We start from the raw sequence: 21,558 nt of genomic DNA, 5'->3' as shown, positions 1-21,558 counted from the left end.
AAGACAAAATATTTTCTGAAGTAATAGGAAAAACAAGGAAACAATATAAATGGACGTTTAAGCCCACCAAATTGTGAACAGGAAGTGAATAGAAACCAATATTAGTAATTGGATAGCATTAAAATTCATGACCTATCATGTCACTGAGATTAGGGAAAGCACAGGGAAACTACAGAAAAGGACAACTCTCATCATTGAGGTAAAGTTAAACTGAACATTCACATAGCATCATACATATGGTTCATTGAGAAAATCAGAACTGAAATGAGGAAGAAAAGTGGGTGCCAAAAACCCAGCAGGAAGTAGTGGGGAGGAGATGTCAAGCTCCTGGTATACATCAGAATTTTCAGAAGCACTCAAAAGTGTCATTGAAAGGAAGTGGAAATGAATACAACTGGAGATGCTAAACAACAGCAAGAAATGTCTGTGTTTTCCTAACATGATGAAGGTCGTCAGGGAAGGAATCAGAACTTTAAAGAATGCCAAAGGAAATGAAGTTGAAGATCAAATAATTGTATTGCTCAATGCAGATTTACTTAGACTATTCACAAAAAACTTAGTAACTGCTTCCCAGAGGCAGCTGATTGATGATTGTGATGAATCTAGGCTTAAAGACCTTGAATTATAGCCAAGCTAAGAGGATGGCTCAGAGCAACCTTATTCCTGATCCTATTGGATGAAGGGAAACATATTATAATATTTGAGCAGAGCTAAAAGCTGGTGAATTAGCAGATATATATTTAGTATGAAGACAAGCTGACATAGTTTGAACAAGAATTTGGAGAAATCTCAACCAGGCAATGGAAAGATCCATCAGAATAATACAACAATAGTTCATAAAATATTGGAATTAATCACGAGGAGGAAAACTACAAAGGTTGTGCATAATTAAATAACTAACAGTTGAAATGGCTGGTAAAGTACAAAACTATACACAGCTGAATATCTATTTCTTGAGAAAGATGGCAGTGGTACAGTTTATAAGGCTCTTAAAGAAATTGAAAAATGTAAAAGAACCTTGTGTGTGTTTAAAGGAGTAGTGCTGGAGCTCCACTATTTTGATCTGTGCTCTGAACTAAATGCAAACTGATTAAGGCTATACATGATACTAAACTAGGAAAAGTTATAGAGATGGATGTCATGCACGGGGTCTGATAAAACTGATTTAAATACATTCTGTAATTGGGTACTTTATTAACAGGTGAAGTTGACTCTGGACAAATGGAAGGTACTAATAATGAAAAGTAAAACAAATGCGACCAAAATATCATTGATAAGATATATAGATATAATTGATGGTTAAGAGAAAGGGATGTGATTTGATTTGATTCAATTTGATTTGATTTATTATTGTCATGTGTATCTAAGTACAGTGAAAAGTTTTGTTTTGTGTGCAGTACAGCAGACCATAACATTCAAAGACACAAAGGTGACAAGGTGATTGTACAGACTGAGGAATACTAAGTTACGGCTACAAAGAAGTTGTACAAAAAGCAAGATCAACATTAGATTTCACATTTGAGAGGTCCATTCTGAAGTCAAATAACAGCAAGGAAGACGCTGTTGTTGAACCTGTTGGTATGCGTGTTTAAACTTTTTTTATCTTCTGCCTGGTGGAAGAGATTATAACCAGAATGAGAGGGTCTTTGATGATGTTGGTTGCCTTTCTGCAGCAATGAGAAATATAGATAGAGTCAGTGGATGAAAGGTTGGCTTGCTTTACGGTCTGGGCTGTTTTCACAACTTTCTGTAGTTTCTTATGGTCCTGAGCAGAGCAGTTGCCATACCAATATGTGATTCACCCAAACAGAATGCTTTCTGTGTTGCAACTGTAAAAGCTGGTGGGGGGGCCTTATGGCCATGTTGAATTTCCTTAGCCTCCTGAGGAAGAAGAGGCATTGTTATGCCTTCTTGACTCTCGCATCAACGTGTGTGTTCCTGGACAAGACTGTTGGCGATCATCACTCCTAAGAACTTGACACTCTTGGCTGTCTCCACCTTAGCTCCGTTGATGTAGATAAAGGTGTGTTTTTCTCCTTGATTCCTGAAGTTGATGATCAGCTCTTTAGTTTTGCTGACATTGAGGGAGAGATTGTTATCTTTGCACCATTTCACCAAGCATTCTATTTCTTTTCCTGTATTCTGTCTCGTCATTGTTTGGTATCCGGCCTACAACACAGGTGACGTCAGTGAACTTGTAGATGGAGTTCAGATGCAATTTGGCCACACAGTCATGAGTGTACATGGAGTACAGTAGGGGGCTGAATATGCATCCTTGCAAGGTGCCAGTGTTGAGGATTCTTGTAGAGGAGGCGCTATTGCCTATCTTCACTGATTGCAGTCTTGGGTCAGGAAATTGAGGATCCAGTTGCAGAGAGTGGAGCAGAGAGCTCAGTTTTGGAATTTGGAGTTTACCTTGTTTGGGATTATTGTGCTGAAGGTGGGGCAGAAGTCAATAAGTAGAAACCTGATGTAGGTAAGCTTATTATCCAGATGTTCCAGAGTTGAGGTACAGCTAAGGAAATGGAATCTGCTGTGGACTGTTGTGCCAGTTGGCAAAGGGATTGAGGCAGGCTGGGGGAGGCTAGAGCTGATGTTAGCCATGACTATAGTACATTTGTTGTGTAGTCCCACCATAGGGCAACTATGAACAACACAAAAAGAATGCTGAATTATAATGCTACATCACTTAAGTGTAAACTAAAAGGTGCCATGCTTTAAAATGATATACTTAGAGAGGGAAAAGGTACTCAATAAAAGGGAAAACTGAAAAAAACCACATAATTTCTTCATCACAAAGAGTGAAAATTCTTTTTCCTCCATGACATTGCCAGTCAGTCACCTGCCTCATGCTGTTTGGCTGAAACTGCCAGACTGGGTGATTTCAATACTCTGTTGCCATTCTCCAGTCTCTTTTTTTCATTTTAAAAATATACTTTATTCGTAAAAACTTTTTATATACAAATGCAGTTCTATTTATATGGTAGCATATCAAAAAAACAAACAAAATGTGGAGTTTGACTCTATCCAAACAAACCAAAATCTCTTAGACATACAAGGCTACATTACATGCATTTGAAGCACTAGGATGGTCTGATAACTGAACGGACCCCCATTTCACTTTGGCAGAAAGACCTCAAACAGTGCTAAATCCCAAACATGACCACAGGGTCAGTTAGCAGTAGCCATATTTATGCAAATTAAAGGCAACGCTACACGTGCGCCCATTAAGATCAATATGCATTTAAACAGTTATGGCAACTAGAATTTGTTTATATAGACAGAGAATGCTCACCACAAATTTACTGTCAGTTCTGCTTTAATATGTATTCTGTCAATGTGAATTGGCTGTAACACAATTGATAAATAGGGGAATGCTGTTTCGAAAATGTGAACCTGTGTTGGCTATAACGCGATTACATTAGTGCATGGAGGCGTATGTGTCAACATCACATGATCGTTTGACACCCTTAGTTGTGAATATGTACAATGTTAGTGCCAAAAGAGTCTCCACGCCAGCATCACGTGATCATTTTATGGACTTTGTCGTGAAGTGCTTTCTGTGAGAGGTACAGCACAACCTACTCCCCCCTCAAGTCATCTTGACAATTTTTCAAGATAAGGTATTAAATTTACTTTTATTTCATTATTAGATACGAGTTAAACATTTATTCAAATTGAGCTATCCTTTGTGTTAAGCTTTTGAGTGATTTTTCTTTTAGTTGTTTGCCCCAATCCCCTTTTCCTCACAGGCCCTGTTATTTCTATAGTGTGATTTTCTATCGTGCAATGTTGCACAAGAATGCAACTATCGCATTATAACAGAACCAACTGTATTTTATATTTGAATAAAAATGTTAAACATAAGAATCACTCCAGCACCCACAGCAAGTTAAGGACTCCCCACATTCATTTTAATAACCTATATAAGAGCAGATTGCTGCACCTTGGGAGTACAGGCTAGAGGTGAGTTCTGACCTGAAGAGCATTGGTTAATGCTGTGCTTTACTGCATACTCTTAGCTTCTTCTACTGAAAGAAAGCAAAATGTTTTCCCGATGTACAGCAGACTGAGTTATTTCACAGATGTTTATTATTGTTGTTTTTGTGCTATTGCAATTACATATACAGTAAATGTTTCTGCAATGGGACTGTACTGTGTGTGGACAGATGAGTTCTAATGCTGTAGGAAGTGTTTGGGTTCTGGCCTTTTCAATGAACGTAATTTCTATTTTAAAAACTGAATCATGATGACATTCTTATCCTTAAATAAACTGTTTTTATTGTCACGCAATGAATTAAAATATTCTGCCCAGTTTTTATTGGAATCGATTTCTGATGTACAGTAAATAACTGGAATTGGTCATTCATATTTGAAAGAGTAAGCTGGTGGTTATACAGTGCCTTTGACAACCTCAAAATATCTTAAAACACTGCACACGCATGAATTATTTTAATTATTGTTAATGTTGCACATTGGAAAATATGGTGGACAAGCTCAACAAGCAATAATAAGATAAGTGACCAAATACCTGTAATGCTGACCTAGGTTGAGGGAGATAATTTGTTTTGAATACAAGGAAAACTCCCCACCTGTTTTTATTTTCACAAAGTGCCATCTGAACAGTGGTTTCTGCAATAACCTCACACCAGAATGTCAGCCTAAATTTTGCATTGATATAGATTTCAGATGGGAAGTTAATCTGTGACCTCATTTACCCTGTCAAATCCATGTTGATGGTATGGTCAAGAAAGCACGCCAATGTCTTCACTTCCTCAGAAGGCTAAGGAAATTCAGCATGTCCACAATGACTCTTAATGATTTTTATAGACGTTCTATCCAGATGGAGCACAGCTTGATATGGCATCTGCTCTGCCCAAGACTGTAAAAAATTACAGAACATTGTGAATGCAGCCCAGTCCATCACGCAAACCAGCCTTCATTCCACTGAATCTGTCTAAACTTCTCCCTGCCTCAGGAAAGGAGCAACATTATCAAAGACCACTCCCACCCTGGTTATACTGTCTTCCACCTCTTCCACTGGGCAGAAAATACAGAAGTTTGAAAACACGTACCAACAGCATCTTCCCCACTGCTACCAGACTTTTGAACAGACCTTTCATATATTCAGAGTTGATCCTTCTCTGCACCTTCTCTATTGCTGTAACACTATATTCTGCATTATATGCCATTACCCTGGTGTACTTATGTAAGGTATGATTTGCCTAGATAGCACACAGTACAATACTTTTCACTGTACATGTGACAATATCAAATCAAAATGAATATAGCAGATAGTGTGGCATGGGTCAATGAGCTGAGGTAATCTCTGTGATACTTTCTGGGTTAACTATCCTTAAATCGACATCAATAATAATGGTGAATGAGACAATGCTGATCTGTCTCCTCCAATCCTTCAAAATGGAGACCAAATGCAACCAGTCTCCAAGTATGACCTCTGAAATAACTTTTTGTCCACAGGTTATCTGGTCATGATCACATTTCAATTTGTCGGATCCTGCTGTGCTCAAGTTAGCTGACTCCGACATTGAAATAGTAACTATACCTTGGTGGTACCCAATTGGGTACTTTTAGGGGTGGCCTGAGATTCTTAAATCGGCTACAGAGCAGCAAATGCTTTGCAATATTCTTTCGTGAAGTACACCTTCCTGCCCATTACAGATTCGATTTTAAAAGCTAAATAGTTTGGCAGAGAGCCGTCACAAATCATGTTTTGAACGTTTGTTTCAGAGATAGTAAGAACTGCAGATGCTGGAGAATCTGAGATAGCAAGGTACAGAGCTGGATGAACACAGCAGGCCAAGCAGCATCTTAGTAGCAGGAAGGGTGACATTTCGGGCCTAGACCCTTCATCAGAAATGGGGGAAGGGAAGGGCATTCTGAAATAAAAAGGGAGAGAGGGGGAGGCAGATGGAATATGGATAAAGGAGAAGATAGGTGGAGAGGAGACAGACAGGTCAAAGAAGCAGGATGGAGCCAGTAAAGGTGAGTGTAGGTGGGGAGTTAGGGAGGAGAGAGGTCAGTTCAGGGAGGACGGACAGGTTAAGGGACGGGATGAGGTTAGTAGGTAGGAGATGGGGGTGGAGCTTGAAGTGGGAGGAGGGGATAGGTGGGAGGAAAGACAGGTTAGAGAGGCAGGGACAAGCTGGGCTGGTTTTGGGATGCTGTAGGGGGAGGGGAGATTTTGAAGCTTGTGCAGTCCATATTAATACCATTGGGCTGCAGAATTCCCAAGCGGAATATGAGGTGCTGTTCCTGCAACCTTCAGGTGGCATCATTGTGGCACTGCAGAAGGCACAGGATGGACATGTCGTCTGCGGAATGGGAGGGGGAGTTGAAATGGTTTGCGATGGAGAGGTGCAATTGTTTATTGCAAACCGAGCATAGGTGTTCTGCAAAGCGGTCCTCAACCCTGCGCTTGGTTTCCCCAATGTAGAGGAGGCCACCACTGGAACAGCGAATACAGTATACCACATCAGCAGATGTGCAGGTGAACATCGGCTTGATGTGGAAGGTCTTCTTGGGGCCTGGGATGGGGTTGAGGGAGGAGATGTGGGAGTAGGTGTAGCACTTCCTGCGGTTGCAGGGGAAAGTGCGGGTTTGGTGGGGCTGGAGGGGAATGTGGATCGGACAAGGGAGTCCCGGAGAGGGTGGCCCCTCCGGAAAACAGAGAAGGGTGGGGAGGGAAAAATGTCTTCGGTGGTGAGGTCAGATTGCTGGTGGTGGAAGTGTCAGAGAATGCTGCGACGGATCTGGAGGTTGGTGGGGTGGTATGTGAGGAAACATTTGATTTTGTTTTCAGCTTAGAACAGAGTTGGGGCAATTGGGTGATCTTCACTTTCCCTCTTGAGAGAGAGAGAGAGAGAGAGAGTAACCAAAACAGAATTTGTTCCATTTAAGTACTTGGGGAAATTTTACTTCGGAAAGAAGTGGGCGGATCCCAATAACATATTGGTTCACCAAAATGGAAAGTCCGTACCAGGCTGCTGCTAATAAAAACGAAGAGGTCAGTGTGTCAGACTCAACAAGCAGCTGAGAAAGACCAGCACTGATCATTATGGGCCACGATTCACACTCCAAGCAGTTCGTCTACGGGTTGGTGAAGGATTATTTGAAGTTTGCGTTAGATGGATCTCAGTCAGTTCCTGCCACCAGCAGCGCGGCTGAAACTCTGCGTAAGGCGGCCGCCCTCTTCCAGCGAGTCAGGGAACACGAGTTTGAACTCTACATCAAACAACTTAGATTCGCTTCCATAGAGGACGTGAAGCGAGCGTTTCCCATTCTAATGAGCGAGATCTCCTCAGATGGGGAGGATAACTGGGGCAGACTTGTGGCTTTGTACGCGTTTTGTGGAGAGTTAGCGAGGCAGTTGAGAAGGAGAGGCATTCCAGAGGAAGAACTGGTTGAGGAAATGGCTCAGTGTATGGCTCATCACACGTGTACTCTCAAAGCTGCGTGGATCCAGGAGAAAGGCGGCTGGGTAGGAAATTGCTTCCACTTCAAACACTCACCACTAAGATTACCCACTGTTCCGCTCTTTGCAGATGACGGAAATTTGTGTCACGGTGTTGCGTTCATTCATAAAATTTACTTTTTTTTCCATCTAGGAGAAGGGTTTCGTAGAATACTTTAAACAGGAAAACCCCGGGTTTATGGAACACTATCGGCAGAAAAGTCCCCGATTTTCATATGCGAAGTTAGCAGCGGTCACAGGGATTATTGCTGCATTCTCCTTTGTGCTCTACCAACACTGAGAATAGGGAAGTGGCTGAGCTCTTTACACACAGTAAGCGACCAGCGGAAGAACATTGACTCCTGACGGGAGAATCTGGATTTGGGTTTTGTTAACCTTTTATAAAGTTTGTTTTATCCCAGCGAATGCATAACGTTAAAATACAGAAACTTTGATTTGTAATAAAATGTACTTTTTTATTTAAATAAATATTTCAGTGAGAAGGTTTGCATTTGTGTAGAGCCTGTCATATTCTCAGGATATTTGGAAACACTAAAGCCAAATCTAGTGCTTCAGATGTGATGTCACTGTTGTAATGTTGGATATCCCACAAAGTACAATACGATAATAACCACGTAATTTAGAACATAGAAAAGTACAGCACAGTACAGGCCCTTTGGCCCATGATATTGTGCCGTGGAATAATCCTAATCCAAAAATAAAATAACCTAACCTACATTCCCCTCAATTCACTGCTGTCCATGTGCATGTCCAGCAGTCGCTTAAATGTCGCTAATGACTCCGTTTCCACGACTACCATTGGCAAACTATTCCATGCGCTCACAACTCTCTGGGTGAAGAACCTCCCTCTGATGTCTCCTCTATACCTTCCTTCTAACACCTTAAAGCTATGACCCCTCGTGGCAGTTAATCCTGCCCTGGGGAAAAGTGATTTGTTCTAATGATGTTGGTTAAAGGATAAACCTTGGCTAGGACCCCAAGATAGGAGAGTGGTACTATCTTTTACATACGTATGAGGGACAGCCTTTAAACGTTTGGAAGTACATTCTGTGAATTGGAATATGAGATACCAAGGTATAGAGCTGGGTGAACACAGCAGGCCAAGCAGCATCAGAGGAGCAGGAAAGCTGACGTTTCGGGCCTAGACCCGTACTATCTTGTGAATTGGAAATTGTGTTTGATGAACTTTCTGAAATTTTTTGAAGTTGTTACAAACAAACTTGATCAAAGCAAGTACAGTTAGATTTTCAGAAGGGTTTTGATAAAATCCTGTATAGGTTGGTTAGAGGTTGATGATGTTGAATTAGTGATAGACTAACAGACAGAAAACAGACTATAGGAATAAAGTGGATTATTTTTGTGTTGACAGGCTATGACTATGGGAGTCTGTGAGGATCACACCTTGGGCTCCAGCTGATCACAATATATAACAGTGATTTGAATTTGGAGACCAAATGTGATATTTCCCAATTTGCGGATTAATCAAAGCTAAGTGGGAGTGTGTAATATTTCTGAAGAACAGTCATATTGGATTTGAAACATCAGCTCTGTTTCTGACTCCACAATACTGCCAGACCTGTTAAGTTTCTCCAGCACTTCTTTTTTCATTTCAGATTTCCAGCATCTGCTCTGTTTTGCCTTTTATTTAAGTGGATTATGTGTTGAAAGGAAGATGTAAAGTGGCTTCAGGAGAATTTAGATAGGTTTTGCAAATGGGCAAGAACATGGCATATAAAATGTGACGTTATCCACTTTAGTAAGAGAAACATGTAGAGTATTTCTTAAATGGTGAGAGGTTGGAAATGTAGATGAAAAATATCCAATGTTACAGAGGAGGAGGTGCTGGATGTCTTAAAATACACAAAGGGAAGCTGGGGAACTCATTGCTGGGCACTTTGCTGAGATATTTGTATCATCAAAAGCCACAGGTGAGGTGCTGGAAGACTGGAGGTTGGCTAATGTGCTGCCATTATTTAAGAAAGATAATAAGGAAAAGCCAGGGAACTATACACCAGTGAGCACGACATCGGTGGTGGGCAGGTTGTTGGAGGGAATCCTGAGGGACAGGATTTGCATGTTACATAGGTTTTCTCTCCATCTTCGGTCCGCCTCCCCCTCTCTCCCTGTTTATTCCAGTTCCCTCTCCACATCCCCCTCTCTGAGGAAAGGTCTAGGCCCGAAATGTCAGCTTTTATGCTCCTGAGATGCTGCTTGGCCTGCTGTGTTCATCCAGCTCCACACTTTGTTATCTTGGATTCTCCAGCATCTGCAGTTCCCATTATCCACTGATACAAATAGGAATCTGATGTAGGTGTCCTTTGTTATCCGTATGTTCAAGGGATGACTGTAGGGCCAAGAAGCTGGTGTATGCCATGGACCTATAGTGATGATAGGAAAATTGTAGCAGATCAAGACATTCTGAGAGGCTAAGGTTGATGTGTGCCATGGCTAACCTCTTGATGCCCTTCATAATGATGGATGTCAGAGGGGCGGAAGTCATTAAGGCACATTGCTTGATTTTTCTTTGACACCAGGATGATAGTGGTCTTCCTGAAGCATTTGGGAACCCTACACTGTAATAAGGAGATGTTAAAATTGTCTGCAAATATTTGCGTCAGCTGATCTGTGCAGGATCCGAGTGCACAGCTGGGGCTTCCATCCTGGTCAGTCGCTTTCCATGGGTTCATCTTCAAGAAGGTCAATCTGACATCTGTGACAGTGACCGTGGGTACACGTGCACCCAAGGCTGTTGAGGCAGGTGACAACATTTTACTGATATTCTGCTCAAAACGAGCGCAGAATACTTGGAGCTCATAGGAGAAGGATGTGCTGTCATCAGCGATTCTAGTCGATTTTGCTTTGTAGCCCGTTATATCATGTACATCTTGCCACAGTCGACGTCTGTTTGTGTGGTTAGTCTGGGACTCTAGTTTTGTCTAGTATGGTCTCTTGGCATACCTGATGGTTTTCCGAAGATCGTACCTGGATTTCCAGTATAGGTCAAGGTCATTTGATTTGAATGCCTCAGACCTAGACTGCAACAGGGAGTGAGTCTTCTGTTTCATCCATGGTTTCCAGTTGGGGAACACTGGGATTAATTTCTTAGGCACGCAGTCCTCAACACACTTACTGATAAAGTCCATGACGGCAGGTTGGCCACTGAGTTCTTAAATGTGCACTTGTCCACCAACTCCCAGCAGTGGTGTAGGAGTTCGTCCATTACCTCAGACCAGCATTCTATGAATTATGATTGACCGTAATTGTGTTGAATGTCAATATCAGTTTGGTGCAGCCAGTCCTGTAAGAATATGATGTGTCAGTAGGATCACATTTAGGAGACAGTGACTGTGCCATAGCATTTCAGTTAGCCATAGAACAGGACAAGGAGCAATCCAGACTAAAATTCGTTAATCAGAAGAAGGCCATCTTCAACTCAGTGAGAATGAATCTGGCCCTGCTAAATTGAAATAAAAGATTAACAGACAATTGCATGAATCAAACCGGGAAGGCAGCTACAACAAGAAATTTATAGAGTGTGTTTGGGATAGTTTCTTAGAGCAATATATCATGGAGCCAATCAAGGAGCAGGCTATTTGGAATCTGGTAATGGATAATAAGGCAAGTTTAAAAAATGACTTCTGAGTAAAAGATCCCTAGGAAGTGGTGATCATAACGTGATAAAATTTAACATTCAGTTCAAGAGTGGCAGACAATTTTTTATAGAATCCCTTCAGTGTGGAACCAGGCCCTTTGGCCCAACAAGTCCACACTTACCCTCAGAGCATCCCACCCAGACCCAGCCCCCTATAACCCACCTAATCTACACATCCCTGAACACTATGGGCAATTTAGCATGGCCAATCCACCTAGCCTGCACATCTTTGGACTGTGGGAGGAAACCCATGCAGACACAGGGAGGATGTGCAAACTCCACACAGACAGTTGCCCAAAGGTGGGATTGAACCCAGGTCCCCAACACTATGAAGTAGTAGTGCTAACCACTGAGCCACCATGCCACTGCTAATGTGTTTGTTACTGTGTTTTATTTGTTTCTCTATCAAACAGTTATGTCACTTTTGAGTTAACTGACATTTTCTACCTTTGCAGTCCAATTTGCCAATGTAGAGCAGGTATGTGGGAATCTGGAGGTAACACTAGAGAGAAAAACTACAGAGCTTAAAGAATGTAGAAAGATAGGTCGCACTAAAGAAAGAAGTATAAGATGTGAGGTGGGGGCAGACTAAGACAGAAGTAATAAGATCTACATTATGTTTGCTTTCCGTGTACATGAATGAATGGCATCTGGCAAACAAGATTCTTGAATTGCAAGTGCAGGTAGCTGCATGGAAATATAATGTTGTAGCTCAACAAGGGTGGTGCCTGGGTTCAAATATTGGCCTTCAGGAAAAATAGCAAAAGAAAGTATGACGGACAGCAGTATTCATTAAGGGCAGCATTAGAAAGTACAAAAACAGGATATCCCAGTTAAAGAAAGAATCTACTTAGCTAGAGCTAAGCAACAATGCAGTTTACCTTTACATCACCGAGAACATTTGTTGGCTGCCATCTGTATGGAAAACAATCTGAGGGATAAATTTGCCAGCAAAATGCAGAAAAGTGCAGCAACTATAACTAATTATCATGAGAGACTTTAACTAACTAAATACAGACTACCAAATGGAGACAGAGTCATGGCTACGTATTAAAATGAGTCTTTAAATAAAGAAGGAAAGATCAGCCTGAGTCATTATGATAGGGGTAACTGAAATAATGGATAGACTGAACATTGCTAACGTGGTGTTATTGAACATGAATTAACAAGGTATAGAGCTGGATGAACACAGCAGGTCTAGCAGCATCAGAGGATCAGGAAAGCTGACGTTTCGGGTCTAGACCCTTCTTCAGTGTTACTGAACAGGTTGGCTGTACTTAAAGTTGGTTTGACACCATAATTGGATGAGAAGCTTTTGAAGATATTGAGGGAGATGGGAATAGAAATTGTGGAGGCATTGGCCATAAACGTTCAGTTCAATGTAGATATGGGTGCTGGGATCTGGAAAATTGCAAATGTTACATGCTTGTTCAATGAAAGATTTAAGGATAAACCAAACAATTACAAATCAGTTAGTTTGATCTTGGTAATACAGACGTCCTCAGAAAGGGCAATTTGGGACAAAATTAATGATCGCTTAATGGATCAATTAAACAAGGATCCTTTAAAGCATGGACCTTTTAAGTGCAAATTCTGTTTAACTAGCTTCTTGAGTACATTGATTATGTAACAGAGGATGAATGAGGAGCTGTCACTTCGGATATGTGGATTAATTGAGCAAAGCTAGTACAGATTTTTTAAGCACAAATTGTGTTTAACTAACTTGTTTATGTTGATTAAGCAACAGACAGGATTAATTAGGGCAATGCAGTTGATGTTGTGTACGTGAACTGACAAAATTTGTTTGACAAGTTGCCAATCAACAGATTTGTGAGTAACGTTAGAACTCATGGAATAAAAAGGGACATTAGCAACATGGATACAAAATTGGTTGAATGACTGGGAACAGAGACTAATGGTGACCAATTGTTTTGCAGACCAACTGTTATTCCTAAGACAGTGCTTCTCTTGCCACACATTAAATGGCTAGTCTCAAGTATTCGGTGCATAATTTCAAAATTTGCAGTGACAAAAAAATCTTGTAAATATTAGGAAATACAAGGAGGATAATTTTAATCTACAAAAGGACAGTTGTACAGTCAAGCAATTAGCAGATGCAATTTAATGCAGGGAAGAGTCATTTGATTCATTTTGGTGAGAAGAATGAGGAGAGACAATTTAAAATGAAGGGTGCAATTCTAAAGGGAATGCAGAAGCAGAGGGACCTTGGCACAATGCATTGAAGGTAGCAGGGCACTTTGAAATGTTGTTAGTAAAGCATACAGGATTCTAGGTTGTGTAAATAGAGGCTTTGGCGTGTAAGCAAAGAAATTATGATAACGCTGTATGAAACATTAGATTGACCTTGGCTGGAGGATTGAGTGTAATTGTACACACTGCACTTTAGGAAAGATTATATTCCCTACAGTGTGGAAACAAGCCCTTTGGCCCAACAAGTCCACACCACCCCTTTGAAGCATCCCACCCAGACCTATAACCCACACACCCCTGAACACTATGGGCAATTTAGCACGGCCGATCCACCTAGCCCACACATCTTTGGACTGTGGGAGGAAACTCACACAGACACAGGGAGAATGTGTGCAATCTCTGCACAGACAGTTACCTAAGGCTGGAATTGAACTTGGGTCACTGGCACTGTGAGGCTGCAGTGCTAACCATTGAGCCACCATGCTGCCCAAATGAAAAGGAGCAAGAGGGATTTCATGAGAATAGTTTCTGGGATGTGGAAGTTCAATTATTGCACTGTTTGGAAAAGATGGATCTGTTTTCTTCGGAGAGAAGAAGATTGAAAGGAGATTTCATACATGTTCGCATGTAGGGAGGTAATTCATGACTCTCAGCAAAAATACATCCCAGTTGGGGAAATTTTCCGAGAGAGGGAATAAACCAACCATGGTTAACCAAGGGAGTTAAGGAGAGTATTAAGTTGAAAAAATAAAGCATATAAGGAGACAAAAGTCAGTGATAGCCCCAAAGACCTGGATAAATTCAGAATCCAGCAGAGGACTAAAAAGATAATAAAGACACAGAAAACACTAGGGCAAAAAGGAAGAGAGAGGTCAAAGCCACATAGGTCTCTTAGAAAATGAATCTGGGGAAGCAGTTATGGGAACAAGGAAATGGCAAAAGAGTTCAACAGATATTTTACTGATGTAAAACATACCAAACATACCATTGAGATTAGAGAATACAGAGGTTGGGGGTGTTGGAGCAGAATTAAGTACCATCAACACTGCTGGAGAAATAACATTAGGCAAACTAATGGGGTTAAAGGCAGATAAGTCCCCTGGGCCTTTATGTCTTGCAAAGTAGCTTCCTCAGAGAAATAGCTGCAGAGATAACAGATACATTGGTTGTAATTTTCCAAAATTCCTTGGATTCTGGAGAAGTAACCGAGTATTGGAAAACTGCCAATGTGATGCCCCATTCAAAAAGGAGGAGGCAAAGTAGCCTAACATCTTTTTAATTCAATCATGTAGATGTAGGCATTGCTCGGTAGGCAAGCAAATATTGCCTAAGCCCAATTGCTCAGAGGGCAGTCAACAGGCAACCGCATTGCCGTGGGTCTTGAATTACATGTAGGCTGGACCAGGTAAGGATGGCAGTTTCCCTCCCTCAAGAACATTAGTGAACCACATAGGTTTTCCTGACAATTGACAATGGTTTTGTAGTCATCATTAGACACTCAATTCTACATTTTAAAAATTAGATTCAAATTCCTCCATGGCAGGATTTGAGCCTGTAACCCCAGAACATTACCCAAGTTCTCCGAGACAGGATTAATAGGTCTAGTAATAATACCACTGGACCATCCCCTCCCCTATTGTGAGAAAAGTATTGGAATCAATTAGTAAGTAGTACAAGAACATTTGGAAATCATAATCTAATTAGCAGAGAGTCAGCATGACTTCACGTATGCAAAATTGGGTCTGACTAACTTATCAGTGTTTTTAAGTAAGTCTCAACTTGAATAGATAGAGGTGAACCAGTAGAAATGTTGCATTTGTACTTCCAGAAGACACTCGACCAGGTACTTCACAAAAGGTTAAGTAATAAGATAAGAGTACACTGTGTTTGGGGTAGGATATTGACATGAATAGAGAATTGGGTCATGGGCATTAAACAGGGAATGGAGATAAGGAAGGCATTTCCAGAATGGAACCTGTTACTTGTGTTTTGCCATGGCGATGAGCACTGGGGCAACTATCTTTTTTACTACGTATGTTATTGACTTGGAGAAAGAAAGCTAGTTCTGGTCACTATGAGCAGTTTTGGTCCACTTATTTAAGAAAATACATTATTTCATTGGAAGCAGTTCAGAGAAGGTTCACTAGGATGATCCCTGATATGGAGGAATTAGCTTATGAGCAAGAGGCTGGGATTCTACCTGTTGGTATTTTAGAAAAATGAGAGGTAATTTCATTGAAATTAAGTAACTCTTGCTGGGCTTCATAGGATAGACAATGAGAGGACACTTCCTCTCATGGGACAGTCTGGGACTAGAGGGCATTGTCTCAGAATTAAGGCTGAGATGTAAAGGAATTTCTTCTCTCAGAAGGTTGTGGGCCTTTGGAACTCCTAACTACAGAGAGCTGTGGGGCCAGAGACTTTGTGCAGAGACTTGTGTATATTGAACTCTGAGCTGGTTGGATTCTTGATCGGTTGTGGAATCAGGGGTTATGGGAGAAAAAGACAGGAAAGTGAACATGAGAAATGTCAAATCAACCACAATCCTATTGCATGGTGGAGCAGGCTTGTGGGGCTGAATGGCCTACCTCTCTTCCTAATTCTTATAGTCTTACAATCTAAAACTGTAATGGAGAAATGGGCTGCTTTTAAAGGGGAGATTGTTTAGGGATAGTCAGACTACATCGCCACATGGAGGAAAAACAAACAAAGCTATCAGTGTACCTGGCTGATTATGAATAAAACAAAGCAAAAGAAAAGTGTATACTCACTTCCTGCTGAGTCAAAAAATCCTTTACCCCTTCTAAACCTCCTGACCTTTATTTTAATCTATGCCTTTTGGTATTGATCTCTCTACTATTATGGGAACACAGAAAATAGGAGCAGGAGCAGGCCATTCGGCCCTTTGAGCCTGCACCACCATTCAATGCGATAATGACAGATCATGCAGTCTCACTATCCCATTACCACCCTTTCCGCACATGCCTTGATACTTGGGCCACATCCAGCTCCTCCTTGAATATATCTAATGAACTTAGCTTCCTGTGGGAGAGAATTCCATGGGCTGACAACTCTGTAAGTGAAGAAATTCTTCCTCATCTCAGTCTTGAATGGCTTACCCCTTATTCTTATACTGTGACCCCTAGTTCTGGACTTCCCCAATATTGGGAACATTCTTCCTGCATCTATTCTGTCCAGTCCCATTAGGATTTTGCATGTTTCTATGCTACCCCCTCATTCATACCCCCCCAAATTCCAGCAAACATAGGCCCATTTGATACAACCTTTCCTCGTATGTCAGTCCTGCCATCCCAGGAATCAGTCTGGTGAACCTTCGCTGGACTCCCCCAGTAGCAAAAATGTTCTTTCTCAGACTAGGAGACTGAAACCGAACACAATACTCAGACCCTGTATAACTGCAGTTAGACATTCGTATTCCTATACTCAAATCCCCTCGCTATGAAGGCCAACATGCCATTAGCTTTCCTCACTGCCTGCTGCACCTGGGTACCAACCGTCAGCAACTGTTCCACCATGACACCTGGGTCTTGTTGCACCTCACCTTTTCCTAAACTGCCACCATTCAGAGAATAATCTGCTTCCCTACTTTTGTGACCAAAGTGGATAAGCTCACTTTTATCCACATTATGATGCATATGCCGACTATTTGCCTACTCAGCCAGTCTGTCCAAGCCACCGTGCAGCCTCTCAGCATCCCCCTCACAGCAATCACTGCCACCCAGCTTAGTGTGGTCTGCAATATTGCAGAGATACTGCATTAAATTCCTTTGTTCAAATCGTCAGTGTGTACTGTGAACAGCTGAGGTCCAGCACTAAACCCTGTGTTACCTAACTTGTCGCTACCTGCCACTTTAAAAGGGACTTGTTTATTCTAACTCTCTGTTTCCTGTCTGCCAACCCGTTCTCTGTCCATGTAAATATATTACTTCCAATACCATGAACTTTAGTTTTCCTTACTAATCTCTTGTGTGGAACCTTGTCAAAAGCCTTTGAAAGTTCCAATACACAACATCTACTGATTCACCTTTGTCCACTCTACTGGTCAAATCCTCAAAAAATTAGAGAATATTTGTCAAGCATTATTCCCCTTTAATGAATCCATGCTGAATGGAACCCATTCTTCCAAATGCTCAGTTATTACATGCTTAATAATTGACTCCAGCATTTTCTCCACCACTGATGTCCAGTTAACTGGCCTGTAATTCCCCATTTTCTTGCTCCCTCTTTTCTTAAAAGAGTGGGGTTACATTATCTGCCCTCCAGTCCATTGGAACTCCTCTTCCAGAGTCGACAGACTTCTGGAAAATGATCTCAAATATATCTGCTCTTTCTCGGGCCACTTCCTTATATACGCTGAGTTGCAGAATATCAGGCCCTGGGGACTTATTGGGTTTTAATTGCATTAATTTCCCCGATACTATTTCCTGACTGATAAGGCTTTACTTCAGTTCTCCCTTAATGCTTGACCCCTTGTCCCCCAGTATTTTTTGAAGATTATTTGTTTTCTCCTTAGTGAAGACAGATCCAAAGTGATTGTTCAGCTAGTCTGCCATCTCTGTTGTTCATATGAATTCACCTAATTCTAGCTGCATCAGACCTAATTTGTCTTCACCAGTCTTCTTTTCACATATCTACTAAAGATTTTGCAGCCAGTTTTTACATTTTCTGCAAGCATATTTTTATATCCTATTTTCCCTTTCCGAATTACACCCTTTGCCCTCCTCTGTTTAATTTTAAATTTCTCCCAGTCCTCAGGTTTGTTGTTCTTTCTGGCCAATTAATATACTTCCTCTTTGGCTTTAATGCTGTCCCTAATTTCCCTTGTTAGCTATGGTTGAGCCACCTTTTCTGTTTTATTCCTGTGCCAGACGGTGATGTACAATTGCTAAAGTTCATCCATGTGTTCTTTAAATGTCTGCCATTGCCTATTCACTGTCAACCACTTAAGTATCCTTAGCCAGCTTATCCTAGCCAATTCATGCCTCATACAATCAAAGTTAGCTTTCCTTAAGTCCAGAACCCTAGCCTCTGATTTAACTGTGTCACTCTCCATCTTTGTGAAGAATTCTACCATATTATATTCACTCTTCCCCAAAGGATTTCGCACCATAATGTTACTAATTAATTCTCTCTCATTTCACAATACCCAGTCTAGGATGTCTAGTTCATTCCTTAACATATTGGTTGAAGAAACCATCCCTCATACATTCCAGGAAATTCTCCTCCATCACATTGTTACCAGTTTGGTTAGTCCAATCAATGTGTAGATTGAAGTCATCCATAATAACTGATTGCATGCATCTTTAATTGCCTATTTGATACAGTCCCCCAGCATCACAACTACTGTTTGGTGGTCTGTACACAACTCCCACTAATGTCTTTTTTCCTCTAGTGTTCCACAGCATTACCCATGGTGATTCCACATTATCCAGGCTAATTTCCTACCTGACGATTGTGTTAATCTCCTCCTTCACCAGCAATACTACCCCACCCCCCTCTCCCTTCTGTTCATCTTTTCTGAAAATTGAATAACCCTAGATGTTGAGTTTCCATCATTGACTACCCTGGAGCTAGGTCTCTGTGATCCTGATTACATTATATCCATTAATAACAGCCTGCGCAATTAATTCATCCACCATATTACAAATGCTCCTTGCATTTTGACACAGAGCCTTCAGAAACATTTTTTTGACATTTATTACCCTTTTAGAATCATTGTGGCCCTTTTTGATTTTTGTCTTTGGTTTCTCTGTCTTCCACTTCCACTTTTCCCATGACTGTCCTTCATTTTTGTCCCCACTTTACTTCCCTCTGACTTCCTGCATTGGTTTCCATCCCCCTGCCATATTAGTTTAAACCTTCCCAACAACACTAACAGCACTTCTGCTAGGAAATTGGTTCTAGTCCTGTGCAGGTGCAGACTGTCGGTTTGTACTGGCCCCACGTCCCCCAGAACCGGTTCTAATGTCCCAGGAATTTGAATCCCTCCCTCTTGTACCATCCTTCAAGCCACATATTTATCTTTGCTATCCTTCCCTTCCTACTCTGATGAGCATGTGACACTGGTAGCAATTGGGAGATTACTACCTTTTGAGGTCCTACTTTTTAGTTTAACTCCCAACTCCCTAAAATCAGTTTGTAGGATCCAATTTTTTTACCTGTATCATTGGTGCCTGTATGCACCACGTCAGCTGGTTGCTCACCCTCCCCCTGCAGAATTTCCTGCAGTTGCTCTGAGACATGCTTGTCCCTTGAACCAGGAAGACAATATTCCATCCGAGACTCTCATTTGCAGCCGCAGAAAAGCCTATCTATTCCCCTTACAATTGAATCCCCTATCACTACAGCTCTGCCATTCTTTTTCGTGCCCTCCTATGCAGCAGAGCCAGTCACTGTGCCACGAACCAGGCTGCTGGCACTTTCCCCTGGTGAACCATCTCCCCCAAAATGGTTTATCTGTTTTGGAGGAAGATGACCATAGGGGACCCCAGCACTACCTTCCTATTCTTCCTCTGCCTGTTGGTCACCCATTCCCTAAGTTCCTCGGTAAGTTTTATCTGTGGAGTGACCAACTTACTGAGCCTTATGGATGCTCCAAAGTGAACCCAGCTGCAGAGCTGTCAAGTGATCAGATAGGTGCAGCAGCTGGACACACTTGCTGCACATGAAGGAGTCAGGGACATCATAATTCCCACATTGCACAGGAGGAGCATGATATGGGTCTGGGATCTCCTGCCGTGACTTAACCCTTAAGTTAACAACAATAGCAAAGTGAAGAGAAGATAAGAGAGGAGTGACTTCCTACCAGTCACCAGCTACTCACTTACCTGCTGTCTGCGACTTCACTGTTACACTTCCTTCTACTTCTCCTTTACACTTGTGTCTTTAGCAGCTGCACTAGTTCGCTCCTGCTCCAGCTGCCTTGCCTCACTGCTGCTTTCCTTCCTCAGCAAAGCCCAGTGTTCACTTAAGCCGACACTTAAACCTCCAGCACCACAAAGCTGCCCTTCTCAAAATGGCTGCTCCAAAAATGGCCACTGTGCTATAGCTTGTCTTCCTTTTATTCGCTCCTTGCCTTCCTTTTATTCACCATCTGGCACTTACCCTACCAATGGAAAGATTTGTTCCTATCTACCCTATCTATGCCCTTCATAACTTTGTACACTTCAATCAGGCTTCCCCCTGAGCCTTCTCTGCTCTAAGGAGCTCCAAGCCAATCCAGATTCTCGTCATTGTTGAATCATTCCAGCTCAGGCAAAATCTTGGTGAATCTCCTCTGCATCCTCCCTACTGTAGTCACAACCTTCTGATGGTATGTTGTCCATAACTGCACACAGTACTCTAGTTGTTGCCTAACTGATGTCTAATACAGATCCATGATAACCTCCTTGATCTTGTACTCAATACTTTTATTAGTAAAGCAAATACCACATAGGCCTTTTTAACCACCTTATCTACTGTCCGGTTGCCTTCAAGGATCTGTGGATATGCACAGCAAAGTCCCTCTGATCCTCAGTACAACTTAGAGTCCTACGATTCATTAGGTACTTCCTTGCTTTGGTAGTCACCCAAAATTCGCCTCACACTTTTCCAGATTAAATTCCACTTTCCATTGTTTTGCCCATCTGTCCTGACAGTCATTACTTTCTTGGAGTCAAAGACTTTCCTTTGTGGATGATAAACAGCAAAAGGTCCAGCACTGAACGTCACTTTGCACCCCTAGACACGGGTTTTGAATCTCAAAAGCAACCTTTGAACATTACCCTTTGCCTCTTGTGAATAAGCCTATCTGGATCCAAATTATTAAATTGCCCTGGATCCCATGGCCTCTTCCTTCCTTGAGCAGTCTCTCAGTTCACACCTTGACAAAAACTTTACTGAAGTCCATGTAGACTACATCAACTGTACAACCCTCAATTTCAATTTTCCTTTGTGATCTACCAACACTGAAAATAGGAAGATGACTGACACATAGCAAGCTTTCCAACATGTGAAAGCTGATTCATGAAGGGAATTTGTTCGCATTATTATGTTGTTTTTGAATGCATTCACAGGATACAGGTATTGCTGCCTAGGCTAGTTTCTATTGACTGCCCCTAATTACCCCAGAGAAAGTGGTGATGAGTCACATTTTTGAACCATTGCAATCCTTGGATGCAGCTACACCTACAGTGCTGTT

The 21,558-nt window shown here is 41.6% G+C and overlaps 2 protein-coding genes and 1 long non-coding RNA gene across 3 annotated transcripts in view; 2 read left to right on the top strand and 1 right to left on the bottom strand.

The window, feature by feature from the left end:
- The window catches only part of mthfs (5,10-methenyltetrahydrofolate synthetase (5-formyltetrahydrofolate cyclo-ligase)), an 88,457-nt gene that overhangs the window by 23,179 nt on the left and 43,720 nt on the right, over positions 1-21,558 (top strand). The gene's annotated exons all lie outside the window — the stretch shown is intronic.
- LOC125467106 (uncharacterized) lies at positions 1,305-7,800 on the bottom strand. The gene is made up of 3 exons (XR_007250569.2): positions 7,001-7,800; positions 4,719-4,882; positions 1,305-2,644 (listed from the first exon to the last, which is right to left on the bottom strand). It is a non-coding gene; the product is annotated as an uncharacterized LOC125467106 (long non-coding RNA).
- LOC125467105 (bcl-2-related protein A1-like) lies at positions 6,891-7,977 on the top strand. Its single transcript, XM_048562524.2, has 2 exons — positions 6,891-7,501; positions 7,629-7,977. Exons 1-2 carry the CDS (start codon positions 7,079-7,081, stop codon positions 7,773-7,775), a joined length of 570 nt encoding a protein of 189 aa, XP_048418481.1. The 5' UTR covers positions 6,891-7,078; the 3' UTR covers positions 7,776-7,977.

The sequence above is a fragment of the Stegostoma tigrinum genome, chromosome 33 (genome assembly GCF_030684315.1).
Source record: "Stegostoma tigrinum isolate sSteTig4 chromosome 33, sSteTig4.hap1, whole genome shotgun sequence".
In the NCBI taxonomy this organism is placed as follows: Eukaryota; Metazoa; Chordata; class Chondrichthyes; order Orectolobiformes; family Stegostomatidae; genus Stegostoma; species Stegostoma tigrinum.
This window is presented reverse-complemented; position numbering and strand designations above follow the sequence as displayed.

Bases quoted from the DNA above. Each gene is read 5' to 3' on its own strand.
- LOC125467105 (XM_048562524.2), top strand. From the start codon at position 7,079: ATGGGCCACGATTCACACTCCAAGCAGTTCGTCTACGGGTTGGTGAAG. The intron at 7,502-7,628 runs GTAGGAAATTGC...TTTTCCATCTAG, and splicing joins TCCAGGAGAAAGGCGGCTGG to GAGAAGGGTTTCGTAGAATA.